Genomic DNA, 23,825 nt, shown 5'->3' on the forward strand with positions numbered 1-23,825 from the left:
TTCTCTCTCCTCCCCCTCTCACCCTTCACCTTGCTTTCTTCTCATGCGCGTATGTTAAGGGTTCATCCCCTGCCGCCATCTGTCCCTCTGAAATTGGCCTCTTCCTGACTACTTTATAAGCTGCCTTCATTTTTGCCTCAATTCTGCTCTGAAGCCTGACCTGTCTCACTCCTTTTGTGCATCTCTTTCCATTGCCTCACCCTTTCACACAGTGCCAGTCTTTAGGCCACTTCTGATTCCAGCCTCAGATGCAGTACACCAGCAATCCCCAGTGACATCACTTCCAGGCAATGCACTCTGCAGCCAGGCCACTCAAATCTCCTCTGCACCAGGTGAGAGCTGAATCAGGCAGCAGTTACCGTACATCTCACATCTGATACTCTTCTGAAACAATGATGTCCTAAGCACTGAAGTTCTTGGATGCTGCTGCCAGTGGAAGAACAGAGTTCTATGCTAGATAGACCGGTGCTATGATTGATTCAGTATCAGAACCAGAAAAGGCAACTTCACATGGAAACCAGGAAGGCATTCTTAATAAGCATGCTCCATTTCCACAATGGAGAGTGTGTAATGGAGACATTAATTTAATGAAAGGTGGCATTAATCTGGTTGCAACTAGTCCTTATTTTGCTCTATATGCTATTAAGTTCTGATTCAGACCTTTGGTAACCATCCTCAAGATCTAAGGATAGACATGTATGAAATTGCTTACTTTTCTTATCAGAGACAAAATGCATATTCAAACAGCAACTGAGTTATCTTCATATCTGTCTATTATAAAACATTTCCTTCCTTTTTAAAAAAGAAAGAAGGAAGGGGTAGACTTCTTCCTTTCACAAGCATCCCGTTTCTGTGCAGAATCATTCTCACCTTAAACTAACAAAGATATGTCACCTTTTAACAACACTTTGCACTTGAGAACTCCAAAGTGCTTTACAAATACCTCTGACTTTTTCTTTAAATGGGTCCTGGAGAGAGAGAGATTTGCAATCCCCACTGAGTTCAGAAAGTTTAGATAGCCTAGTTAAAGCAATGTGCTCTGACCAGTGTTTCCCAACCTTGTGCCTCCAGCTGTTTTTGGCCTACAATTCCCATCATCCCTTGCCACTGGTCTTGCTAGTCAGGGATGATGGGAGTTGTAGTTCAAAAACAGCTGGAGGCACAAGGTTGGGAAACACTCTTACCTGCATGAAACTTTAGAAGTCAAGCTGAAATCACTAACTCCATTCTTTCCCTGCCATTTCTATGTCACTGGGTACTTGCCTTTTTCTCTGAACCAAATAAATAAATAAATAAATAAATAAATAAATAAATAAATAAATAAATAAATAAATAAATAAATAGCCTTTCCTCATAGAGGAGATACTCTAGCCCCCTGGTTATGTTTGGTTGTCCTTTTCTGATCCTTTTCCAACTCTACAACCAGAACTGTACACAATATTCCACATGCGGTTGCACCATAGAATTATATGCTGGCAGTTTTATTTTCAGCTCTTTCCCTAATGATCCATAACACGGAATCTGCCTTTTTCAAAGCCATCATGCACTATCCACTACAACCACAAGGTCTAATTCCTGGTCAGCCACTGCCAGCTCACACCTCCTGAGAGGACATGTGAAAATGAGATTACTATTATTTTTTGCATGAACAGGTGTCATTTTTACACTTGCTTTACACTGAAGGGAAAACATTTGACTAGCCACTCCTGGAAATAAAATACTGGACTAGGTGATACAGGCATAGCTCTTCTTACATTCTGCAGGCAAGGCCATTATTATATGCCTAACGTGCATCACATAACAGCTTGGAAAGGCTTTAGGACAATGCCTGCAAGACACCACATCACATGATGCCAGAGTGTCACATGATACAATTGTTAAGTCAGCTTCTAGCTCTCTTGTTTCTGTTTGCAAGCCCTTATGCTTTAGATCCCAAGTTCCAATTAGAAGGGCCCAAATATACCCTGCTAATGCTATAGTCAGATGTTCTTTCAGTCACCGGCTTGAATTTAACCACACACACATGCTCTTATTCCCAATTGAAAATCACTATTACATTCAAGTCACTATCACCCCCCCCCCCCAATTTAACTACCAAGATATGAAACTATGATAACTTGCTTCTACTTTCACATCAGGGAGAAAAAACATCCATTGTGATGCTATTTATCATTGCATCTCTGTCAGAAAATTTATACATCAAGCTTCTGCCAGGCATATTCTTATAGTATCCCTCCTCATAGTATTTCCCCTCCTTTATTCATTGGGCTTTTTGTAGCTTTTTCCCATCTGACAAGGAAAATACAATTCCCCTAAGAAACACCCAGCCATGCACTTGCCATACAGGGTATTGGGGTGTGTTGTGCAGCATATTAGTACCATTTTTTATTTTTTTTACTAAAACTAAGGTGAAATATTTTTCCTCACTTGATAACTAGAAGTCAAATATAGCAATACTGCATCCTCAACTGCACCCTTTGTTGCATCTATTTTCAATTCACTGTTTCCCGTCTATTAGAAAAATATACACAGAAATATTTTTATCCACCCATCCCATGTGCAAGTGGAAAAAAGGGAACAAGAGACTAGTGGTTCATCAGTCTGTCTCCTTGCTTTTACGCATTTGGACAACTCTTAAGACATTATCACCCAATGTGGCAACAGTTCCTGAGGTTGAGGAGCCAGTGTGAACACCATTGCAAGTCACTTTGAATCTGAGATGGTGGACCAAAAAGTCCAATCTATGAATTCTATGATAATTTGATGCGGCACTGCCCAATTTGGCATTACAGTTTCAAACTCTACCAATTTTGGCATCTCTGGAGATATCATCACCCAATCTAATGTGATGGTTCCCAAGATCAGTGAGTGGGTTTTGGTTTAAGTTTAGTCACCATCAAATACCATATTGCATCAAGATGAAAGACTGAACTATTCCAAACTGCACTGAATTGTACACCTCTGAACATAACATCGCCCAATTCAACACAAATGTGGGAAGAAGGAAATTCCCACAGCCTCTGCAAAGGGCAACTCCAGGACAGTTTGCAAGAAGGCTTTCAAACAGCCCCACACAGCAGCAGCTAGCCAAGTAGCAGCCAGAGATGGCAATATTGGGATCAGGTGGGACCTGAACCACACTGAACCAAGACCCACTAAGGGCAATGATGTGCTGAGAGGGCTGCAGAATGGGGATGCCAAGCAGACAAATACATGCAGTAGCACTGCAAGAATGAACCACCATTATTGCTGTAGGGTTTGCTTTACTAGCATGTCTCCTGCAGGGAACAGATTGGCAAAGCATCACTCTGCAGGACTGAACCATCCTACCAATTGCAGCTGCAGTGTCTCCTTCACCTGCCTCCAACTGAACATTACATTACTCTCAAATTTATTTGGGGCTAGATCCCAGTTAGGTCAGGGCCCTTTATGCACAGCCCTAAAGTAAAATACACTATTCATTTATAAATATCATTTTAAAAAAATATTATTACCTATAATTCCTGGGCATGACTGGGTACCTTCAGCTAGCATAATAAACGTTTTGGAAAGTTGTTCTCTGTGCATTTAGATACATCCTAAGACATTGTAACCAAATTTTGGGTGATGGTTCCTGATATAACGTAACAGGTTTTTGTCTATATTTGGATACAATTGGACACACTTTTAATCAAGATGGTGGAAAGAATTTTTCAAAGTGCAGATTTTTTGGTTTCTTAGAATTCCTAAGCAAGGCTGGGTACAAGGCTGCCAGTGAACTATGAGTTCAAGCTATAACTTATATCTAACAATGCAATTTCCCACTCTTCCACTATGGTTTCCCTAGCCAGCTTAGGGGAAAATGCATTTTCTGCCTACTGTTTAGAACTCACTGGAATAATAACAGAACTTAAAGTTGAGCCATCTTGTATGGGTACACAGAAAAACCATTTATATTACAAGCACTGTGTACTTCTGAAGTCTGAAACAGGGAAACTCTGGCAACATATAATTAATCTAACTGAATGCAACTTGCAAAAGGGAAGGATTGCAGGGCAAGGGGAAATTATAAAATATTGTTGATTGAGTATTATTCATGTATAAACACATACATTCTGTTTCCCCCTCAAGTTAATTTTATTAGTATTATGTTTCTGTAGCTGGAGTATAACAACAGACTTTTTCCTCTCTGGATCAACACAAAGCAACTCCAGCACAAGTGATTTCTGAAGTCCAGCATAAGGGTCTAAATTATCATCAACATCCAGTGCCACAGTGAAAACATTTCACAGAATTCTGCATCGTTTATATTGGCCAGACTGTATAAAACTTCAGTTCTCTACACAAGACTATTCCCGGTAGGTCAGTTTAAATGTCCCGTCTGCTACATGTAGAGCAAGCACAGAGTTGGCCTGGCTAAATGTGCCCTATGCACACAAAAGCCTACATGCAAAGTGAAAAACAAACAGCTTCCAGGTTTTATGTGCACAGGTCAACCTCACTAGGACTGGTGGCCTGGCTCTTCAAACAAAGTCGGATCACATCATTCAAACATCCAGCAGAACTTACTTCTAAGTGTTTAGGTCTAAAAAAGATGCAGTGTAAATATCACAGGTTCTGTTTTCCCTATACCCTACCTAACATCATGGTCTTATTACAACCTGCCCCAGTAACATTCTTGTAAACTGGTCTGTGGTGCTGCAGAACAATTAGAAAATCACAATGTCCTACTCTCTCTTCCAGTGCATCAACACAGGGTTTGTACATATTTTACTGAATAGCAATAAATACCTGCTGTAGCTAGCCTACTGATTACAATTTTTGTAGGTTGCCACAACTTGGTTAACACAGTTCTGTTGTTGAAAAGAAACCCTTTCGGTTTTCTTTTTCCTGAAAAATTATTTTTTATGCTCCACTCAACTTGAACACTTTGTTTACAATGTACTGAGAGGGCAAGATAGTCTGCTCATCCAGTTCTAAATTAATATGAATTAGGTAAAGGTAAAGGGACCCCTGACTGCTAGGTCCAGTCACAGGCGACTCTGGGGTTGCGGAGCTCATCTCACTTTATTGGCTGAGGGAACAGACGTACAGCTTCTGGGTCATGTGGCCAGCATGACTAAGCCGCTTCTGGCAAACCAGAGCAGCACACAGAAATACCGTTTACCTTCCCGCCGGAGCACTTTGACATGCTTTCAAACTGCTAGGTTGGCAGGAGCTGTGACCGAGCAATGGGAGCTCACCCCATTGTGGGGATTTGAACCGCTGACCTTCTGATTGGCAAGCCCTAAGCTCTGTGTTTTAATCCATAGCGCCATCCATGTTATTAATTCAGAGATTCTACTTCACAGTATGTGGGATACAGTGAGAAAGCTTCAAGTTTTAATTTGGAACATGTCAGTAAATATTTAGCTGCATTCATACGGAAAAGGGTTCATGGAAAGTCCCTTTTCACTTCTTAATAATATTAGATAAAGGATCACAGAGGTCTTTACAAAGAAGTCAACAAATTAGTATATGCATCAATACACCACAGAATGGGGAACAGCTACAAACTATAGATTTGCCATTACTATGTCTAAGATCAAATTACTGCAACACCTCAAAACAACTGGCTAATTGAATAGTAAGGTAAAGGTACCCCTGCCCGTACGGGCCAGTCTTGACAGACTCTAGGGTTGTGCGCCCATCTCACTCAAGAGGCCGGGGGCCAGCGCTGTCCGCAGACACTTCCGGGTCACGTGGCCAGCGTGACAAGCTGCATCTGGTGAGCCAGAGCCGCACACGGAAACGCCATTTACCTTCCCGCCAGTAAGCGGTCCCTATTTATCTACTTGCACCCAAGGGTGCTTTCGAACTGCTAGGTTGGCAGGCGCTGGGACCGAGCGATGGGAGCGCACCCCGCCACGGGGATTCGAACCGCCGACCTTTCGATCGGCAAGTCCTAGGCACTGAGGCTTTAACCCACAGCGCCACCCGCGTCCCGGCTAATTGAATAACAGCTAGTTAATAGAAGATGTTGTTATCTCTCACATTCTTATGATCTTCTGCAGAAAACAGATTACTGCATTGGAAGTTTGGGTACAGACATAAGTTTAGGCATGTTATAGAATGGCAATGGGCAGAAGAAATGAAATACTGAAATGAAGAACATTAAAGCCTGAAACGAAGGACAGATCAGTGGAAGAGCACAACCACAAATACCCCTTTAAAGCCTTTCCAGCTTCCTTAGAGAGGCATGAAGAACACCAACTCTTCTGGCAAGGGTTTCGGATATTGTTGAGCAGCTGAGTGGAGATCTACAAAGAACCCTTTACAATTTACACAATTATGAAATGACATCAAGTACTGTATCTTAACACATGAAATGGGGAAACATGGTACTCAACTGAACATTGGTTCAGCCTTCCACCAATTTCCTGTTGTAAAAATCAAACCCTAATGGTACCATGTGATGAGGCCATTTTCATGAATTACTCTATGTAATTTATTCCAATTACCATTTCTAAGAGGCAAATACTCTCCTGTTAATTTTGTACTTTAGAAAAAAGTAAGCAATGATTCAGCTTTTAGAAGCTTGAAAGTGCAAAAAATTAATTTTGTAACCAGCTCCGAGTGACTTTATGGATAAATATATTAGTTTTGACTTATATTATTTATAACATAAAGAATATATATATAAGTGCATCAATACAATGTCACTACAAACCTTGATAACTGTCCAATGTGCTGAAATTATTCATTTTACAGCTAATGTTTCTGTACCTCAATCTAGAAGCTTCAAAATTAATGTAATCTCAAATAATTTGTTGGGGTGGGTGGGTTGAAGGGTGTTAATATATTTCATTTGAAAATCCAAGCTTTTCAATAAATAAACATTTTGCTATATATATATTTGCGGACTAGACAGACATTTCTAGTTACTTTACTAGAAAAACGTAATTTTAATAATACATTTTAATATCACTCTTCCTCCAAGAAGCTCATGGTGGTATAGGGAGGGGAGAGGCTAGCTCAGTGGTGGGTCCCAGAGTAAATCCCCAGCATCTCCAGCTGGGGCTGGGAGGGACTACTTGTCCAAAACCCTGGAGACCCACTGCCAGTCTATTTGGCAGAACTGAGCTAGATTGACGAATGCTCTGGTTCTGTATAAGGCAGTTTCCTATGTTTCTGTTCCTCTGCCCTTCTCACTTTACCCTGCCAACAACTCTGAGTAAAGTTAAGCGAAGAGACTTGCCCAAGGCCATCTACTGAGCTTCATTAATGACTGCAATGCTTTACAGTATTAAATGGAACTTTTCCTATTCTCACATGCTCGTTAGGTGATTAGCTTAGCAATATTTAAGTTGCACAGAGCTTTTTTTGTTGGATTTAAGTTGTTCTTTTTTAAAGAAGAATTCACTGGAACCAGTCCCACTAAGTTAAATGAGGCATATCCCTAGGCCATATGCAAAGGACTGTAGTCTTAGAGGAATTTACCAAGGTACCCGTCATATATTATCATTTTTTATGTCTTAAATTTGTTAGTCACTTTATCTTGTCCAGGGCAACCCAAAGCAACTTAATTTAGTGCAGTGCTGGGGAAGCCAGAGGCCAAACACATCCCTGCATATGAAGTACAATGCTAATATTAAAGTGAAACTAAAGTTCTAGTTTTCAACTACAGAACTAGAAGAAAGTTGGTGAACTCTACTTTCTGAAAAGTAGGTCTAAAACAAGGTTTTGTAGCACATTTCTCAAGGCTGCAAAGTACTTACCTCCAAAAACTCTCAATTCAATTGAAGAAGAATAGTTACATAATGCTTTAGACTAAGTTAGAGCAACAGATTTTAAATGATTACTTTTATTCAACTCATCATCAATACACTATTTGGATTAGTATACTGTGCTGCTTCTGAGATTAGTGAATTGCATTTCTAGCAGTTGTTCTTAACCAGAAACCTGAAAGTGTTCAATCTGTAACCAATTCCAGTTACATAGTCACCTTATTAAATAAAGCATCTAGTAAGAAACTGCTGCAGCCAAGCACTAAACTGAAGAACAGCAATTAATATTTTCTTTTGCCTTATCTCCATAAAAAAATGTTCAATATTTTACAGGGACTATAGGCAGCAATGAAGTGAATACAAGGCACTTGTTTTGGCCTAAGTAATTTAAGATTTGCATTGAAAGATGTTCAGAGCTTTACATTTTAGTTCTCAGTTTAAGAGAAATTCCCTGACGTACAGAATCCAGCTATAAACAAGAAAGCATCATCAGTACCAACCAAATTGTCTATCCCTCACATATGCGCACCTTGTTGAACAAGCATAAAACTTGGAGACAAACACACAGAAATAAAACATGTAGCACAACATAATAATTACTAACACACATATAGCCTTTTAAAACATGTAATGTGCTTCACATTATATCACTGCAACCCTGATAAAATAACTAATAGATCAGTGTTGTCATGTGCAATATCAGGAATGAAAGCTGAGAAAGGAAGAGAAAATGGCTTGCCTATGAACACACAGTGAGTTCATGGCAGAGATAAGATTCATACCAGAGATTTCCCAATTTGTAACTAAATATCTTAGCCACTAGACTGCGCAAGCTCTCATAGACCTGAACTTTACAGCAAAACATTAACATTCTGCTGCCTACCTTTACTGCCCTCACTAGCATGCAGCAGGAAAAGCTACATCTACCTATTATTCTGTACAGCAGATGGTAGGCACACAATGGAATCAGGCATGGTCACACTGCCAAATTCCCCTGCACAATTGAGACACAGCTGCATGGAGAAAGGCAAGCATGGACTATACTATACACACAAGGAGCCAGTCAGTCCTTGCTGATCTTGGAAAAGGTGCAGCTATAACAACTGCTATGACCATGCATCTCCCCACGTGAATAGTGGGTCTCACAACAGTCTTTTTTCATATCATCATGCACCAAAGTACACAACTGCAGTGGAGACTTTGTCAATGTGAACCAATTTCAGGCTGTGAACCTGAGCACATTCACTTTCAAGCCTTGCATTTAGAATTATAGTCTAAAGTGGCAATTCTATGAATGCTTTCCTGGAAGTAACCACAACTGAACACAGCAAGACTTACTTCCGAATAAATACGTGAAGGATTGTGCTATTCTATTCTATACCTTAGTAGCCTAAATGTTTTTAATCATAGCTGCTTAGTGGAGGAGCTAGTTCAGGGAGGTTTTCAAACAGTGTTCAAGAGTCCCATGATGGCTTATCAGATGTTCCCTAATAAATCAAACAGTAGCAGAAGACAAGCTTCCCTGGAAAGACAGCTTGCTAACCATGCTCCATCTACACGAGGTAGACTTCATTCTCGGTTCCCATGGGGCAACAGTGAGATTCAGCAGACCTTCCAGTGCCCTGGGGGAACTGCATGTAAGCCCTAGATTGAACATGTCCCAAATCACCTTTAATGTGGCGAGGTTCCATAGCAAACAAGTTTATATGGAAAAAGATTCCCTGAAAGAAATTCATAAACCAAATTTGTAAATTCGTTAAGTTAGTGGGCTGATGTCTCAATTTTATCCACTATTTCAGAAACATGACATTCAGCTCTCATTTCTCAGAACAGAAAACAGCAATTCCTTTCATTATTATCACTTTTAACAATAGAAATGCTGAAGAAGGGAACTGCTGACTACAGGATCATTTCCTCAAGTGGTAAAGTTGGGGATCTTTTGATCTGGTCAAAGTGAAGAGAATGGAGGATATGGAGCAAGAAAAATGTGCTCCCAAGATTAGTCTGGCAAGGGATTTGGAGGGAGAGGTGGGGCAGATCAAAACAGAAATTCCAAGAAAGTGTCCTCCAGTCTTACAGTTCTATAGAAGAAACAGCTATAGGACCAGGAGGCTATTTTACTGATCAGATCTGCTAAAATGACCCCAAGTCTGGAAAGCATGTAGAGTTGAAAGAGTTCCAGTTTTGCAACTGAGATTGAGGCACACTTAACTTAAAGCAAGGGCAAAATTAGGCTTTATTTCACCTGGGTCAAAGACCCGGTTAGGGAGCCGCCATGCACATTTGCATGCGTGCGCACACACACACACACACACACAGGCTAGGAGCCTCAATGGCAACCCTCTGGAGGCTTCACCTGTACAAAAAGCCTGGCTAGCGCCCCCCTCTCCCCCAGTAGCCATGGCACTGCTTGAAGACAGGAACAAAACAACAAAACCATGGAGCAGTAAAAACACGAGGGTCTTTTCAGACACGTTAAAGTACACTGAATGCTGCTCAAAACTGCATATCTTCCCCCAATTTACCCTCAAACAAGTCAATCAGGTACACTGTGAATCTAGGCTACTCATACATAGAACACACTGTTCAGGATTGGACCATGATTTCCAAGGATCTGAATAAAGCATTCATGGATCTACTAGATGCTCACGACTGTGTACAAACAGTTCTGTGTAGGAAGTTTTGTTTTCTTTGAAAGAGGAGTGATGTGAATGAAAGTGGAAAGATTCTGCACAAGAGAAGACAATCTTACCACACATATCTTTTCTCATTTTTTTCATCTAAACCTTTGTTTTTCCGATGGTTTCTGAACCTTCTTGAATACTGCTTCCATAGCCCACCATGAGGTTCTGAAACGCAATGCTTTTAACAAGCAGCTCAAACTCAAATTAAACTAAACTCAAATTACACACAACTAAGCACCTCATTAAAAAAAACACCTCCTCAAAACGAGGAAAGAATCCATTAAAGAAATCTTTCATTTTGTTTGTGTTCGCAATAATGGGTTCTGGAAGAGACAGGAGCTCAGTTGTGGAGCATCCACTTTGCATGGCAAAGGTACCAGCTTCAATCCCCGCATCTTCAGGTAGGGCTGGGAGACATCCCTGTTTGAAACCCTGGTGAGCCACTGTCAGCCAGTGTGGACCAATGGTCTGACTCAGTATAAAGCAGCTTCCTACATTCCCATGACAACAACTCTGTTGCCTCACCCTAAAACACTTACGTAACTGTGAATTATGCTGTTAACTCATCATTCTGCCAACTTTATACTTTCCCCCTTTTCCAAGCTTCCCCCCCTCTCTGAAACACTTTCACTTTAAAGTTGATCCCTCAACAATGCAAACTCTTAATCTGATACTTCACAGTTTTCAGCATCATGTTTGATTATTCATTTCAGTCCATTTTAGGGGAAATAATATTTAATTGCTTTGGATGAATAACATCAGAGGAGGCTGTAGCTGGGAATAAGGGAGCCATAATCACTGCATTAGTTACAAGTCAACTGCAAAGGCTAAAGGAGGCTCTCAGCCAAGTGTTAATAAATCTACTGCTATTTTACACAACTAGACAAATTGCGAAGGCATAAGCTGTTGATATCTGAAACCGAAAAGGAGGTCATATAAACCATAAAAAAGAGTTACAGTAAAATGCAACATGGAAATGCAGTCAATTTTCCCCAGTCAAACATTCAAATATTCCCATTTGTTCTCTTCCTGCCACAGTTATTCACAACTGAAAATGTGTGTGTTAAAGGTTAATTATGCATGTTTACTAGGCAACGTTTTAAAAAAGGAGCCAAGTGGCTTCAGGAGTCACAGCAGTTAGTTTTCCACACACCATCAAATAATTTAACTTCAAAGTCACCTGCATATATTTACCTTGCGTAAACTGGAATCTGTGCCACAAAATACTTCTGTACGTCTTAATTATTGCTTGTGGACTGTTAACTATATACGCATAAGCATTTAGGAGCCTATAATTTATTATTCAACAACAAGAGTTTCTTCCATGTAAGACAGAGAACAATGGAAATGGGGGGGGGGGACAGATGGGTTTGACATGAAAACGGAGAATTCTTAAATATGCATGCACGTCACACATGCACATTCAGTGGACTACTGATATTGCTACTTTATTGCCTTTTTCCATTTAAGAAAGGGTTTGCTTTATGTCATTCCTTTTTGCAACACTCTCCACCACCACCACCCGCCTCCTCTGGAACAAGACGCTTCGTTGCCTTTCAGCACAGCAACCTGAAAAGTACAGAAGGAACAATGCCCATTGTCTGCCCAAGTCACTGGACCATATCTCTCCCTTGCGCGCACACACACACACACACACACACACACACACTCCTTAGGGGAGTCTCACGCGAAACATTTGCATCCTCTTCTCAGCGCCGTCCCTTATACATGCGCCAACCCCTCCCATCACCCAGGGATGCATTTGAGAATCCTGCATTTCAGGCGTCAGCGGAGACTTGCATCTCCGCGCGCCGCAACCATGTGTGCAGCAGCTGCCCTCCAAACCTCACGCCCCCTGCCTCTGTCAACGGGGTGGGTGGGGGGTGGGGCACGTGGATCTCCTACCCCCACCCTCCTCCCTCCCTTTGGGGCCGTGGCAAGCGCGATTTGCCCCGGCCGAGCGCCCCTGCTCTCTTCTTACCTCGACTTCCTTGTTCTTCTCTTTGTTTCTGCCCATCGAACTTCTCCCATTGCTGGCCGTCTCCCGCGCGGGGACTACGGAGATCCGCTGGAGAGGCATTTTGACAGGGCTGCAGGTTGCCGGAGCCTGATTGGACGCCTCCGAGCTCCGCTCTCTCCGAAGAGCCCACCTGTATAATAATTGTTCATATCCTTGCGTGGCCAGACATGGAGCTGCTTCGAGCGCGCGCAGCTTGGGGAGGGAGGGGTGGGGGGCAAACCCACGCGGTCTTCCCGCAAACAATAACAATAACAAGAAGGGGGGGAAATGAAATATATTTATATAAACCACATGCACCCCGGTTAACCTAAGCAGAAAGAGAGCGGCCAAAAAAGAGGCGTCATGATAATCCAGGGAGTTTGGGGGAAATTCTCCGTGAGGCGAGTTACTGCGGGTCAGGAGAACTCCGCCGCTTCGCCAGTGGCGCAGCCGCCGCCTCCTCTTCCCCCGCCCGCTTCCTTTCTCCAGAGCATTGTGGGAGACAATTCAATTTCTCCGCTGCCCTAATAACTGTCATGGAAACCGAGGGGAAGCTGGGCCCCGGTTAAGAAGCGCTTCCTTTCGCGGCTCCTTCCATATTTGCTGCGACAGCGGACGAGGCGCCGTTGTCGTCGACGGCTTTTTTTTCTGCTTTCCTCTTCCTGAGGGAGCGCCTAGCCGGAACCCGACCCCTTCGCGGCGCCGCTTGAAGTAATAATAACAGAAAAACCGAGCGCGAGGCTGCAAGGCGGCTTAGCGTCCTATTTTGGAGCCAAATCCCCTCCTCGGGAAGCGCGGCGAGCTCGCCGTGTCCTTCATGCGCCTCGCGTAATCTGTTTAGGTTTCAAAGGAGCTGCCTGGGACCTGGGCGGGGGGGGGGGGGGGAGAAACGTCAACCCGCTCCTTGCAGCTCCTGCACACTAGGGCGCACAGCCTGCCCTTCCTCTCTCAGCCAGAGTTCAACAAGGTTTAGCTTTGGATTTAATGATCACGCTTCAGCTCCGTGGCATTTGCTTCTCAGGATGTCCAGAGTGCCATGGCAAGGGTTGGAGATCAGCCAGACTGGAGCCTCGGGCAGTGGCGTAGCGTGGGGGGTGCAGGGGGGGCCGACCGCACCGGGCGCAACATCTGGGATTAGGGCAAATCCACAGGTTAGGGGGCGCAAATCCACGGGTTAGGGGGCGCAAATCCACGGGTTAGGGGGCGCAAATTACTTGCCTTGCCCCGGGTACTGACAACCCACGCTACGCCACTGGCCTCGGGACAACCTGTTTAGACCTAGCCCAGGATTGGAACTTGTGAAATGCTCACCTGGGGCTTTAGGAGCTAACTCCTAGGACCTCAAAATATTTGAAGGGGCCACCAGCACACCACAAAGTTAATGGGCACTGCATCTTGTGACTGATTATGCAGGACTTACCTGCCCCCTTCCCAATATTTTATTCAATTGTTGGCACCCTGCCAAGGGCATGTGTAGAGTGCATTTGCCTTACCACTGAATCATCACAGCCGGTTGAGATTAAATAAGTAGCCTTTTACATTAGCATTTTTGGGGGTTTTAGAGATTACGCTGCTGCTGAGTAAGAATCGCCCACACCTCTCTAAAACAGAGGTAAGGACATCAGTGGATGTGAATTTTGAACAAGCCGGCCTCAAGTTATCTGTCTGCCCCATGAAAACAGTATTTTGGCTTCCTTGCAGCACCATGGAACTCAAGGGTTTTTCCAAACTTCATCCCAGTCCCCCTGTTCCACAGAACTGGAACAAAGGAATTGGGCAAAATAGTCTCCTGGGGGAGACAACTATCCTTGCACCAGAGACTGAGTTAATCCAGGGTCCATAGACAGAAATTGTATAGTTCCTAGTAATTTCTGATTATCCCAGAACCACTGGAAATCCAGGCTGGGCCTTTTTCCAGGCAGATTTGAACTTCTGTAGCCCTAGCTTTAGAAATTAAACCCTGATTCCTAGTGCTTAGAGGTGATGAAGTGTGTTGATTAGGAGTTATGTTTACAAAACCCACCTATTTTGATAAAATAAAAAATACTTTCTTTAAAAAAATATATTATCCAACTTAAAACTTTTGTTATTCATTGTAAATGTTCTCAGCTTGAGACCTCAGGACAGAGAACCCACCCAGAGCACTCCCACAACAAACTGCTTGGTTATGAAACCCTCTAAATGCCAGTGACATTTCACCTGTGTTGTTTGTTCCAAGCAATGTGTTCGCATGTCTGCAAAACCTCTTTATGTAACGGACTAGAATTTTGGGTGTTATCACATACAATGTTATACCCATAATCAAATTTAAAAGTAAATACATTGCCATCGCACTGGAAAACATACCAATGGTTATAAATAGCCCTGTGTATCAGTCAGAGATCTCAACAGGATTAAGCACTAATCAATTTAATCCATCTATGTATTTCTCAATGGGGAAGAGGGGGAAGGAGCTTATAAGGTGAGACAAACAGTAAGCCTAACTTGCTTCCTTTCCCAGACTAGGTCAGCAGCCTATTTAGGTTAGTGGAATTCAGTATCCTATGATATTATCTAATGCAGTGACCCTACACACACTTATTTGGGAATAATTTCCATTAAATTTAATGGGCTGTGCTTATGGCTAAAGATCCCTAGGATGAGACTGTAAATAAAAAGAATATTGGTCTACATGACCTCAGTGTTCCCTTTCAACTCTATAATTCTATGATTGTATAACCTTTGAGTGTGTTTCCAACGACCCCTTCCCACCCTCCAAAAATTCATAGTTCCTGTGCATTCTCCCGGGTGTCAAAGTGAAGATTCACTGGGGTGAGCAAAGGATGTGTGATTAAAATAAAGTTGTAAGAGACTGTAGGCCATGGGACCTTTTGAGATAGTAAAGCTGTAATTCCAAAGGAACTAATAGTATACGGTGGTGCCTCGCAAGACGAAATTAATTCATTCCGTGAGTTTTGTCGTCTTGCGATTTTTTTCGTCTTGAGAAGCACGGTGTTGGAAAAGTTTTGGAAAAGCTTCAAAAATCACCAAAGTCTTTAAAAACCTCAAAAAAGGCTACCACACCGCGTTCTATGAGTTGCTCCTCGAAGTCAAGTCGCAACTGTATTAATGGTGTTAAGAAAAAGGAAACAAACTTGCAAGACGTTTCCGTCTTGCAAAGCAAGCCCATAGGGAAAATCGTCTTGCGAAGCAGCTCAAAAAACAAAAAACCCTTTCGTCTAGCGAGTTTTTTGTCTTGCGAAGCATTCGTTTTGTGAGGTACCACTGTATTAAAAACTAATGCATCTCCAACCAGATGTCAAGGAAATAAACAACTATCTGACTTTTAGAAGACATCTGAAGGTAGCCCTGTTTGGGAAGTTTTTAATGTTTGATGTTTCATTGTGGTTTTGATGTTCTGTTGGAAGCCATCCAAAGTGGCTGGGGAGGCCTGGACAGATGGGTGGGGTGTGAGTAATAAATTATTATTATTACAGTGGTATCTCGGGTTACATACGCTTCAGGTTACAGACTCCGCTAACCCAGAAATAGTACCTTGGGTTAAGAACTTTGCTTCAGGATGAGAACGGCGCGGCAGCAGCAGGAGGCCCCATTAGCTAAAGTGGTGCTTCAGGTTAAGAACAGTTTCAGGTTAAGAACAGACCTCCGGAACGAATTAAGTACTTAACCCGAGGTACCACTGTATTATAAACATGTCTTGTGAAAACAATGCCTTGCAATGTATTTCTACCAACAAGTTTTAACATACCACCGGTTATATCGATCACTGAAGTATTGAAAGGAAAGCAAAGGGGAAAGTCTCAGCACCATTTTTCTGCTTGATCTGGGATTTAATGGGGAAGGTGTGCAAATGACAAAACAGAGTTAGAATGGCATGCCACATAAGCAGTAGGTGTTTAAATTGTCTGCCTGGCTGGCTGCCTGCCAGATTTAAAAAGCAATATGATCAAAACATTTAGTAAAAAAGTTAACACCACCTTTCACATTCAATTATGAACGTTTGCTCTTCCAAATGATGATGGACACATAATTCAGTAAAAGCACAAAATTTGGTCTCTAGACTTAAGGCTGTAATCCTATGGGGGGTAAATAGTCTCATTGAACTCAGTGGGGCTTACCTCTAACAGACACATATAAGAGTTCACAGCAACTTCCCCAGTGCAGAATTCACTGTGGTAAATACAATATACAGTGGTACCTCAGGTTAAGTACTTAATTTGTTCCGGAGGTCCGTTCTTAACCTGAAACTGTTCTTAACCTGAAGCACCACTTTAGCTAATGGGGCCTCCCGCTGCCGCCGGAGCACGATTTCTGTTCTCATCCTGAAGCAAAGTTCTTAACCTGAAGCACTATTTCTGGGTTAGCGGAGTCTGTAACCTGAAGCGTATGTAACCCGAGGTACCACTGTAAATACTAGGACATATTTACATGTTCGCTATATAATTATCATAAATGAATTATTATTCTCTTTGTTGGCAATGAGGTTTTGTTTTTGTTTTTTTAAACCCAATAAAGAAAAACTGGGCCCTCATCTTTTCTATATATTTAAAACAAAATCATATTACTTTATACAGCCATGGCATCACCCAAAGAATCCTGGGAACTGTGGTTCATTAAGGATGTTGAGAGTTGACCACAGACCTTCATTTCCCTCTCCACAGAGCTACAGTTCCTAGATTTTCCTGGGAAGAGGGACTGGTTGTTAAACCCACTCTGATAATTGTTGCTCTGTGGAAGGAATGGCAGTATCCTGCATACAATTGCAGTTTTGAAAGGTTTGGTCTGCCATCTTGACACAAAATGGCACCCAATTGTAGCCAGGAATCATCATGCAAAATTGGGTTATGAGCTCAATGCAGAGCAAACAAACAACTTTCCAAAATACACAGTAGTTTTAAAACATTTTAACCCACTTTTCCTCCAAAAGAGGTGGCTAAAACAGATAAGACAGTTTGTGGTGAAGCTGGAACTACTTACACAAAAGGCTTTTACAGTGTTTTAAAAGGACATTAATGAAGTAGCAAGGTGGGTTTCTGTTGTGAGTCATTATTATTACTACAGTCATATCCCAACATTCCTCCAAGGAGCTCGTGTATGTTTTATCTTCACAGTAATCCTTGCAAGATAGGTCACACTAAGAGACAATGACTAGTCCAAGGTCACTCAGTAGGCTGAGTGGAGATTAGAACCCTGCTCTCCCTGGTCCTAGTTTCAAACCTCTAATGTCACCACAACACTAGCCTACGACAGGCACAGCTGCTAAAATGGCCCTCACCCCTGTATCAAATAGATGTATTTGTTTTTATATATGTAAATGTTGATATTTCCGCTGCAGAATCACATGGATATTTTTTAATGAGAATTGATTCATACACAGAATCAAATAAATAAACAACTATGTATTTCAGGGATCACTGAGACACGCAAGAGAGCAATCTTAATAACCAGTCAGGCACACACAGAAGAAAGTGAAAGGATTAGGTCCTATTGAACTCAGTGGGAGTTTACTTCTGAGTAACCATGCCAAGGCTGGTGCTCCGTGAAATGTTTTCTGGCTCTCAGTGGTGACATTAGAACAATCAGAAAACTTAGTGTTTCCAAATGCCAGGCAATTTGCTCTTCTTTAGTTCAGCTCTGCTTCTGTGACCGATAAAAGCAACAAAGAAAGGGAGGGAAAGTAAAAGCAAGGCCAACATGAAGGAAACGGCTTAAATAGCCAAGTATTAAGGGTTAGCAGAAAAATTAGGCAACCAAAGTGTTAGAATTCCTATTGCTAAAGTGATGCGTGTGGCTGTAAAACCCTGAAAGGTAGGAAAACAACATGCACTGACTCACCTATTGTGGGCAGTATTTATTATACTTTGATTATTCATCAGAGAACTATTTCTGTCCACAGATGAAAAAAGACAAAAATACTTGAAGGACAGATTATGCATTCAGACACAGAAGACATATTTCAGTGTGAGCTGAGCAGAAAAAAATAAATGGCATTCTGTTGACTTTAGTAGATAGCAATCTACTAAATTGCTAGCAAAGCTAGCAATATCACATTTAAAAAACAGCTCCTTGCAAATATCATATGAACGTGCAGCTCAATTGTATCTCTGAATAATATTTCCAATACTGAAAACACTATGTAGATTTAATGCTGAGATATAATTTGCAAATATTCTTAGAAACAAAACAAAACAAAACAAAACAGAACATTTGAGGTTACTATTTAAGTCAACTCACTTCTGACAACTCTCCTTGCTACATGGGATGACACAATGTAAATACTGAGTTTGCATGATTCCCCCGCCCCTCGCAGGCTATTTTTGACATATGTAAAATTAGCTTTTATCGTGGAGCACCAAATTCAAACCTCAAGGGAACACATACAGTTCCAGCAATGATGTGACAACATCTGTCAGATTTTACAGTGGCCAGAGAACTGTATTTTAATTGCACATTCACAGTGTAAAGCTACCACTGCATTTTAATTGCCAGATTCTTTCTCAGTGCAGAGCTATATAGGAAACTGCTTTATACAGAATCAGGCTAGAACCTAGCTCAATATTGTCCACACTGATTGGCAGCAGCTGAGACAGAGTTACCGTATTTTCCAGTCCTGCTTAGAGATGCCAGAGACTGAACATGGCATCTTTTACATGTAATGCACATGCCCTACTGCTGACTTCTTCCCGCAGAAATCATGTTTAATCAAAAGCCAATAAGGATATCAGTGGCAATGAAAATAAAACCATTCAAGCATTTATTTATTATTTCCATAGCCCTTCACATGAATAAACTAAATCAAATCCCTACTAACCATTGGACTCAGTCAGCTGCATAAATATTTAAGAATAGCAAAGGTAAGAAGACTTTTGCATCTTTAAGGCCCTCTGGCGGCTCATTTACCCCAAACCAATACAAATATATTGCTTTGTTACACATATACACAGCCACAAAATACATTTTAAAAGGCTGATTCTTTGCTCAGAACAAAGAAGACACAAAACCGCTTTGTGGCACTTGCTGCAGTGCATAAGGCTTTCTGTCTTTAAGCAAAAGAAAGTTTGAAAAATATCCTAGCCCAGAGAAGCAAAGTTTTTAGTTGAAGTTCCATAGGACTTTCAGCTATATTGTGCGCCCTATTTACATTATCATGAGTCCTCCAAGGCCCCATTTGCAACAGGGGCTAAATTACGTTATTTTTATTCACCCATTATTATTATCTATATGTGTGGACCAAACCACATAGCGCAAAGGGTTCAGGGGTTTTGTTTGTTTGTTTGAGTTTGCCTGGTTTTTGTTGTTGCTGCTGCTGCTGTTGCAATATGTAGCATTATTTCCAAACTATACGCTATGTAATTAATAAGAGGAAAAGAGGAGACTGAGAGGAGATATAATAGCCATCTTCAAATATCTAAAGGGTTGTCACATGGAAGATGGAGCATGCTTGTTTTCTCCTGTTCCAGAAGGCAGGACTCAAACCAGTGGCTTCAGGGTATAAGAAATGAGATTTTGACCAAACATCAGGAAAAGCTTTCTGACAGTAAGAGCTGTTCGACAGTGGAATAGACACCCATGACAGGTGGTAAAATCTCCTTCCTTGGAAGTTTTAAAGCAGAGGTTGGATGGCCATCTGTCATGGATTATTTAGCTGGTATTCCTGCATTTCAGGGGGTTGGACTAAATGACCCGTGTGAACCCTTCCAACTCTACGATTCTGTGATTCTATTATTGCATTGTACAGCAAGTTAAGGTTTTAGAACAGAATTTCAGGGGTTGTACAGACCTCATTCTGACCTTGAATGCAGGGATGAACTTAGTGTTGTTTTATATATGATGTAGAAAATCATTTATTTATACACTCATGCTTTTACACATCATTGATCCCAGGCTCTGTCTTTTGCATGAAACTTTCACCTGAGCTTTGGGAATAATAAAACCTCTGAGGAAGTGTACATTCTTCCCCTGAAGCCCTTGCCTTAGCAGAATGATCTCTGCACTGGTAAATATTCAGCTATTACGTATGTCAAAGAAAACTGTAGTTGTTGTTTATTAACTTTGTGGAAGTAATGTTTAATCTACTCCATTTCTACCTTCATCAAGTCTTTTAAATAAATAAGGAAAGGCTGATGAAGTGGGATGAATTAAATAAAGTTTGTTCTATGTATGACATGAAAAGGTAAATAGGTAAAGGTTCTCTGGATGATTAAGTCCTTTCACAGGCAACTATGGGGTTGTGGCGCTCATCTTGCTTCAGGCCAAGGGAGCCGGCATTTGTCCACAGAAAGCTTTCTGGGTTCTGTGGCTATCATGACGAAACCACTTCTGGCACAATGAAACACCATGACGGAAGCCAGGGCACATGGAAACGCCACTTGCTTTCCTGCCACAGCGGTACCTATTTTTCTACTTGCACTGGTATGCTTTCGAACTGCTAGGTTGGCAGAAGCTGGGACAGAGCAACAGGAGCTCACCCCCGACCTTCCGATCAGCAAGCCCAAGAGGTTGTGGTTTAGACCACAGCACCACCCACGTCCCCTATATGACATAGTGAACCCTTGAGTTAAAACTTTTTTCTTTAAATTTGAAACTGCTTAACCCATGTTATATGTCTACATATTTTACTTTGCAAATTGTCTTTTAAAATGCAAGTCATTTTAAGATGGAAAATAGTCTTCCAGATAATACCTTTTATGCAGTGAAGGATAATGGGGGCAACATAAACTACAATACAAAATTAATAAAAGGGTGGGTGGGAATAAATCATGGAGCTAAAATATAAACTATGTAACATAAAGGTAGCCAGTATGGACTACAACTCCCACCAACCCTGACCATTGGCCAAAGTGGATGGAGGTGTTGGGAGTCATAGTACAGAACACCCAGAGGGCAACACTTTGGCTATTCCTGATCTACCAAGACTAGACTGGTAAAGACCATGTGGTTGATGCTGTAAGCTTTTTAACTACAGCTTAGTCCTTTTGAATGCATTCATAAATGAGGGTGTTCAATGAATTAATAAAACTTATTCAGTTGCCTAAAAATGGATGAATGCTAGATAACACACACAGCTGAGCACAAGCACCTCATAGGATCCAGTGCAAACATCCAAACATCTGTCTACGAACACTAGTTGCCTTGTGGTGCTAGGAGTCAACTCTCTTGGTAGCACAATAGCTGACCTGGGTGTTGCTCTCTCTGTGTGTCCCCCACATTCCATAGGGTACAACTAAATTACAAAGGGCCACATACAGTGTGGAAACACACAGCTTGCTCCCTGCTCCTATGTGTCACAATCTCCCTATATGTTGGCCATACCAATAGCAAAAGAGAGGCTTTCTCTGGGAAGTGGGCCAGGGACATGGAACAATGGCGTTTTTCCAGTGATGGGATTCTACAGCAGTGGGACTGATTACTATGTGTGCCATCAATTTGTTCTTTTTGTAGCTCCAAATATGTGGTTTAACTGAGATGAGCTCAGTTCAAGCTCTTTAAATAATTCTTCTAAGTTAGACCTGAACTCTCTACAGCAACAAGTTCAAAGGAAATAGAAACAGGAAGTGAAGTCCTCCAACAAAGAAAATTTCAGTGAACACATTCAGGCCAGTATTCTTGTCTTAACTTAAAGGGTCAAGCACATACAAAGGGTTGTAATTACACAACCTACAAGCCTTTTCAGCACAATTACACCTGAAAACTTATTTTCAATGGCCTTCCTTTGCCTGTATCATGACTATTGAACTTTATAAAGCAGACCATCTAATTCACCGAACTCCACAAGTCATTTTCCTATGAGAATTCATTTTGGAAATTATAATTTTATTATGTGCTTTCCTCAGAAGCCCCAATGTCTGAAGTGTATATCAATAAAGCTAACCGTGCTCTTCCTTTCATTTTGTTGATGTTGTTGCCTTGTCACTGAATCTCTTGCAGTTCTCAGTTTACAGTGTTAAATTTTGCTTTTGGTATTATTTCTCTCTCTAGTGCCATTTTCCAAACTGTCATACATATAAAAATATGAATGAAAGAAAAGATATGTACTTTCTCCTATCTCCCGATAATTGTCTAAAATTGAAGTCTTGCAGATAAAAATGTCTCTGGGCTGCTATTTTTTATATAAAACAACACACCTGTGTGAGGAGGATTAGGAACGATATAGACGAGAATGAGATCAATGACAACAAGACAACCACCCTTGTTGATGAGGAAGATTTAGAAAACCCATTATCTGTTAGTTTTCTTGATTCATATACCGCTCTAGCCAAATCACAATGTGTTACCATGTTAAAACTTTTGTGCTAAACTTCAATGCAAACATGAATTTTGTTATCAGTGTCCAAATTTCACATAGGAAAATGCAACTTTGTTTTGTACCACAACTCAACTAATGACCACAAAGAAGTAAGTAGCATTTTGGTGGAGTAAGATATTCACTATTTTGCTGTCTTGGAAATCCTTGTCAAAAGGTCATGAAGACAAACACAACAATATTTTAGACTTCAAGCAAAGGAGTTTCATTATGGTGTTGATGTGGAAAAAGGATTTTGATACCTCTTGCTCTGAATCCAATTAGTAGTTAATGTCTGAGTTTCCTCTACAGTAAATGTGTCTTGCAGCTGCCATGGAGGTCCCTTGTTCCAGTGATGCATTTACTGCTGCCATTTGCTTTAAAGAAGAAATTTTAATTTTACCCTTATCTGGCATTGGTCACCTTCCCTGGGACAGAACTGCAGAGCTAAATTAGTCCTGCTGAGAATTGCTGTCCTTTAGACTAAATTCACTGGCAAATGGCCCAATTCAATCAGCGCCATTGCTATGATATGAGTTGGACACAGTATTGTAAAGACTTTTGATCACAACAGCTTGCTGTTTAACTATCAAGTATTTTACATGTGTTTCAGTTTATACCTGTTCCTTGCCCACCCGCCCCCAAAACAGATAAGTAGTATACCATGACAGATTTCTTTAATATATTTTTTCCATGTGTCACTTGTTCAATACTGCCTTAGAAGTTTACCGTTAACAAGATGTCATGACTGATTTTTGCATATGAAGTTGCATGGAATTAACATAATTTGCAAATGCTGTTCAAAGCACACTTGATGGATATGCAGGTATTTCACTTGTTCTCCCAATTTTCATTCAGATTTTATGATCCAGTGCGTGAAAGACTTAAGCCAGGTTTGGAATTCCCAGCTAAAGAGCTCCACAGGGTTCTGGGTACATATTGGACTCAGTGTGAACCTGCCTCGTTCACTTCAGTGTCAGGGAACATTGTACATACGCAAAAGCATTGTTTGTGCCATGCATACCCTGGCATTTCAGTGGAAGAGGAAAGTGCATACATCTATGAAACTGTGTCAATGAATGAATATATAAATGCAATAATGTCTTTTTTAAAAA

The 23,825-nt window shown here is 41.3% G+C and overlaps 1 protein-coding gene across 5 annotated transcripts in view; it reads right to left on the reverse strand.

Annotated features, from left to right (window-relative positions):
* The window catches only part of MARCHF1 (membrane associated ring-CH-type finger 1), a 139,263-nt gene extending 125,990 nt beyond the window's left edge, over nt 1-13,273 (reverse strand). The window contains exon 1 of one of the 5 annotated variants that reach the window (XM_028743857.2): nt 12,411-13,272. Coding sequence is in view for 1 of the 5 variants with exons in the window: in XM_028743856.2 (XP_028599689.2) it covers nt 12,411-12,509 (99 nt within the window). In the remaining 4 variants the exon portion in view is untranslated. Of the gene's footprint in view, nt 1-12,410 lie in introns of all 5 variants that reach the window. The other 4 variants (XM_077934136.1, XM_028743856.2, XM_028743851.2 and 1 more) reach the window with 4 other exon arrangements.
* Nucleotides 13,274-23,825: the final 10,552 nt, after the last annotated feature.

Source organism: Podarcis muralis, chromosome 9 (genome assembly GCF_964188315.1).
Source record: "Podarcis muralis chromosome 9, rPodMur119.hap1.1, whole genome shotgun sequence".
NCBI classification, from domain to species: Eukaryota; Metazoa; Chordata; class Lepidosauria; order Squamata; family Lacertidae; genus Podarcis; species Podarcis muralis.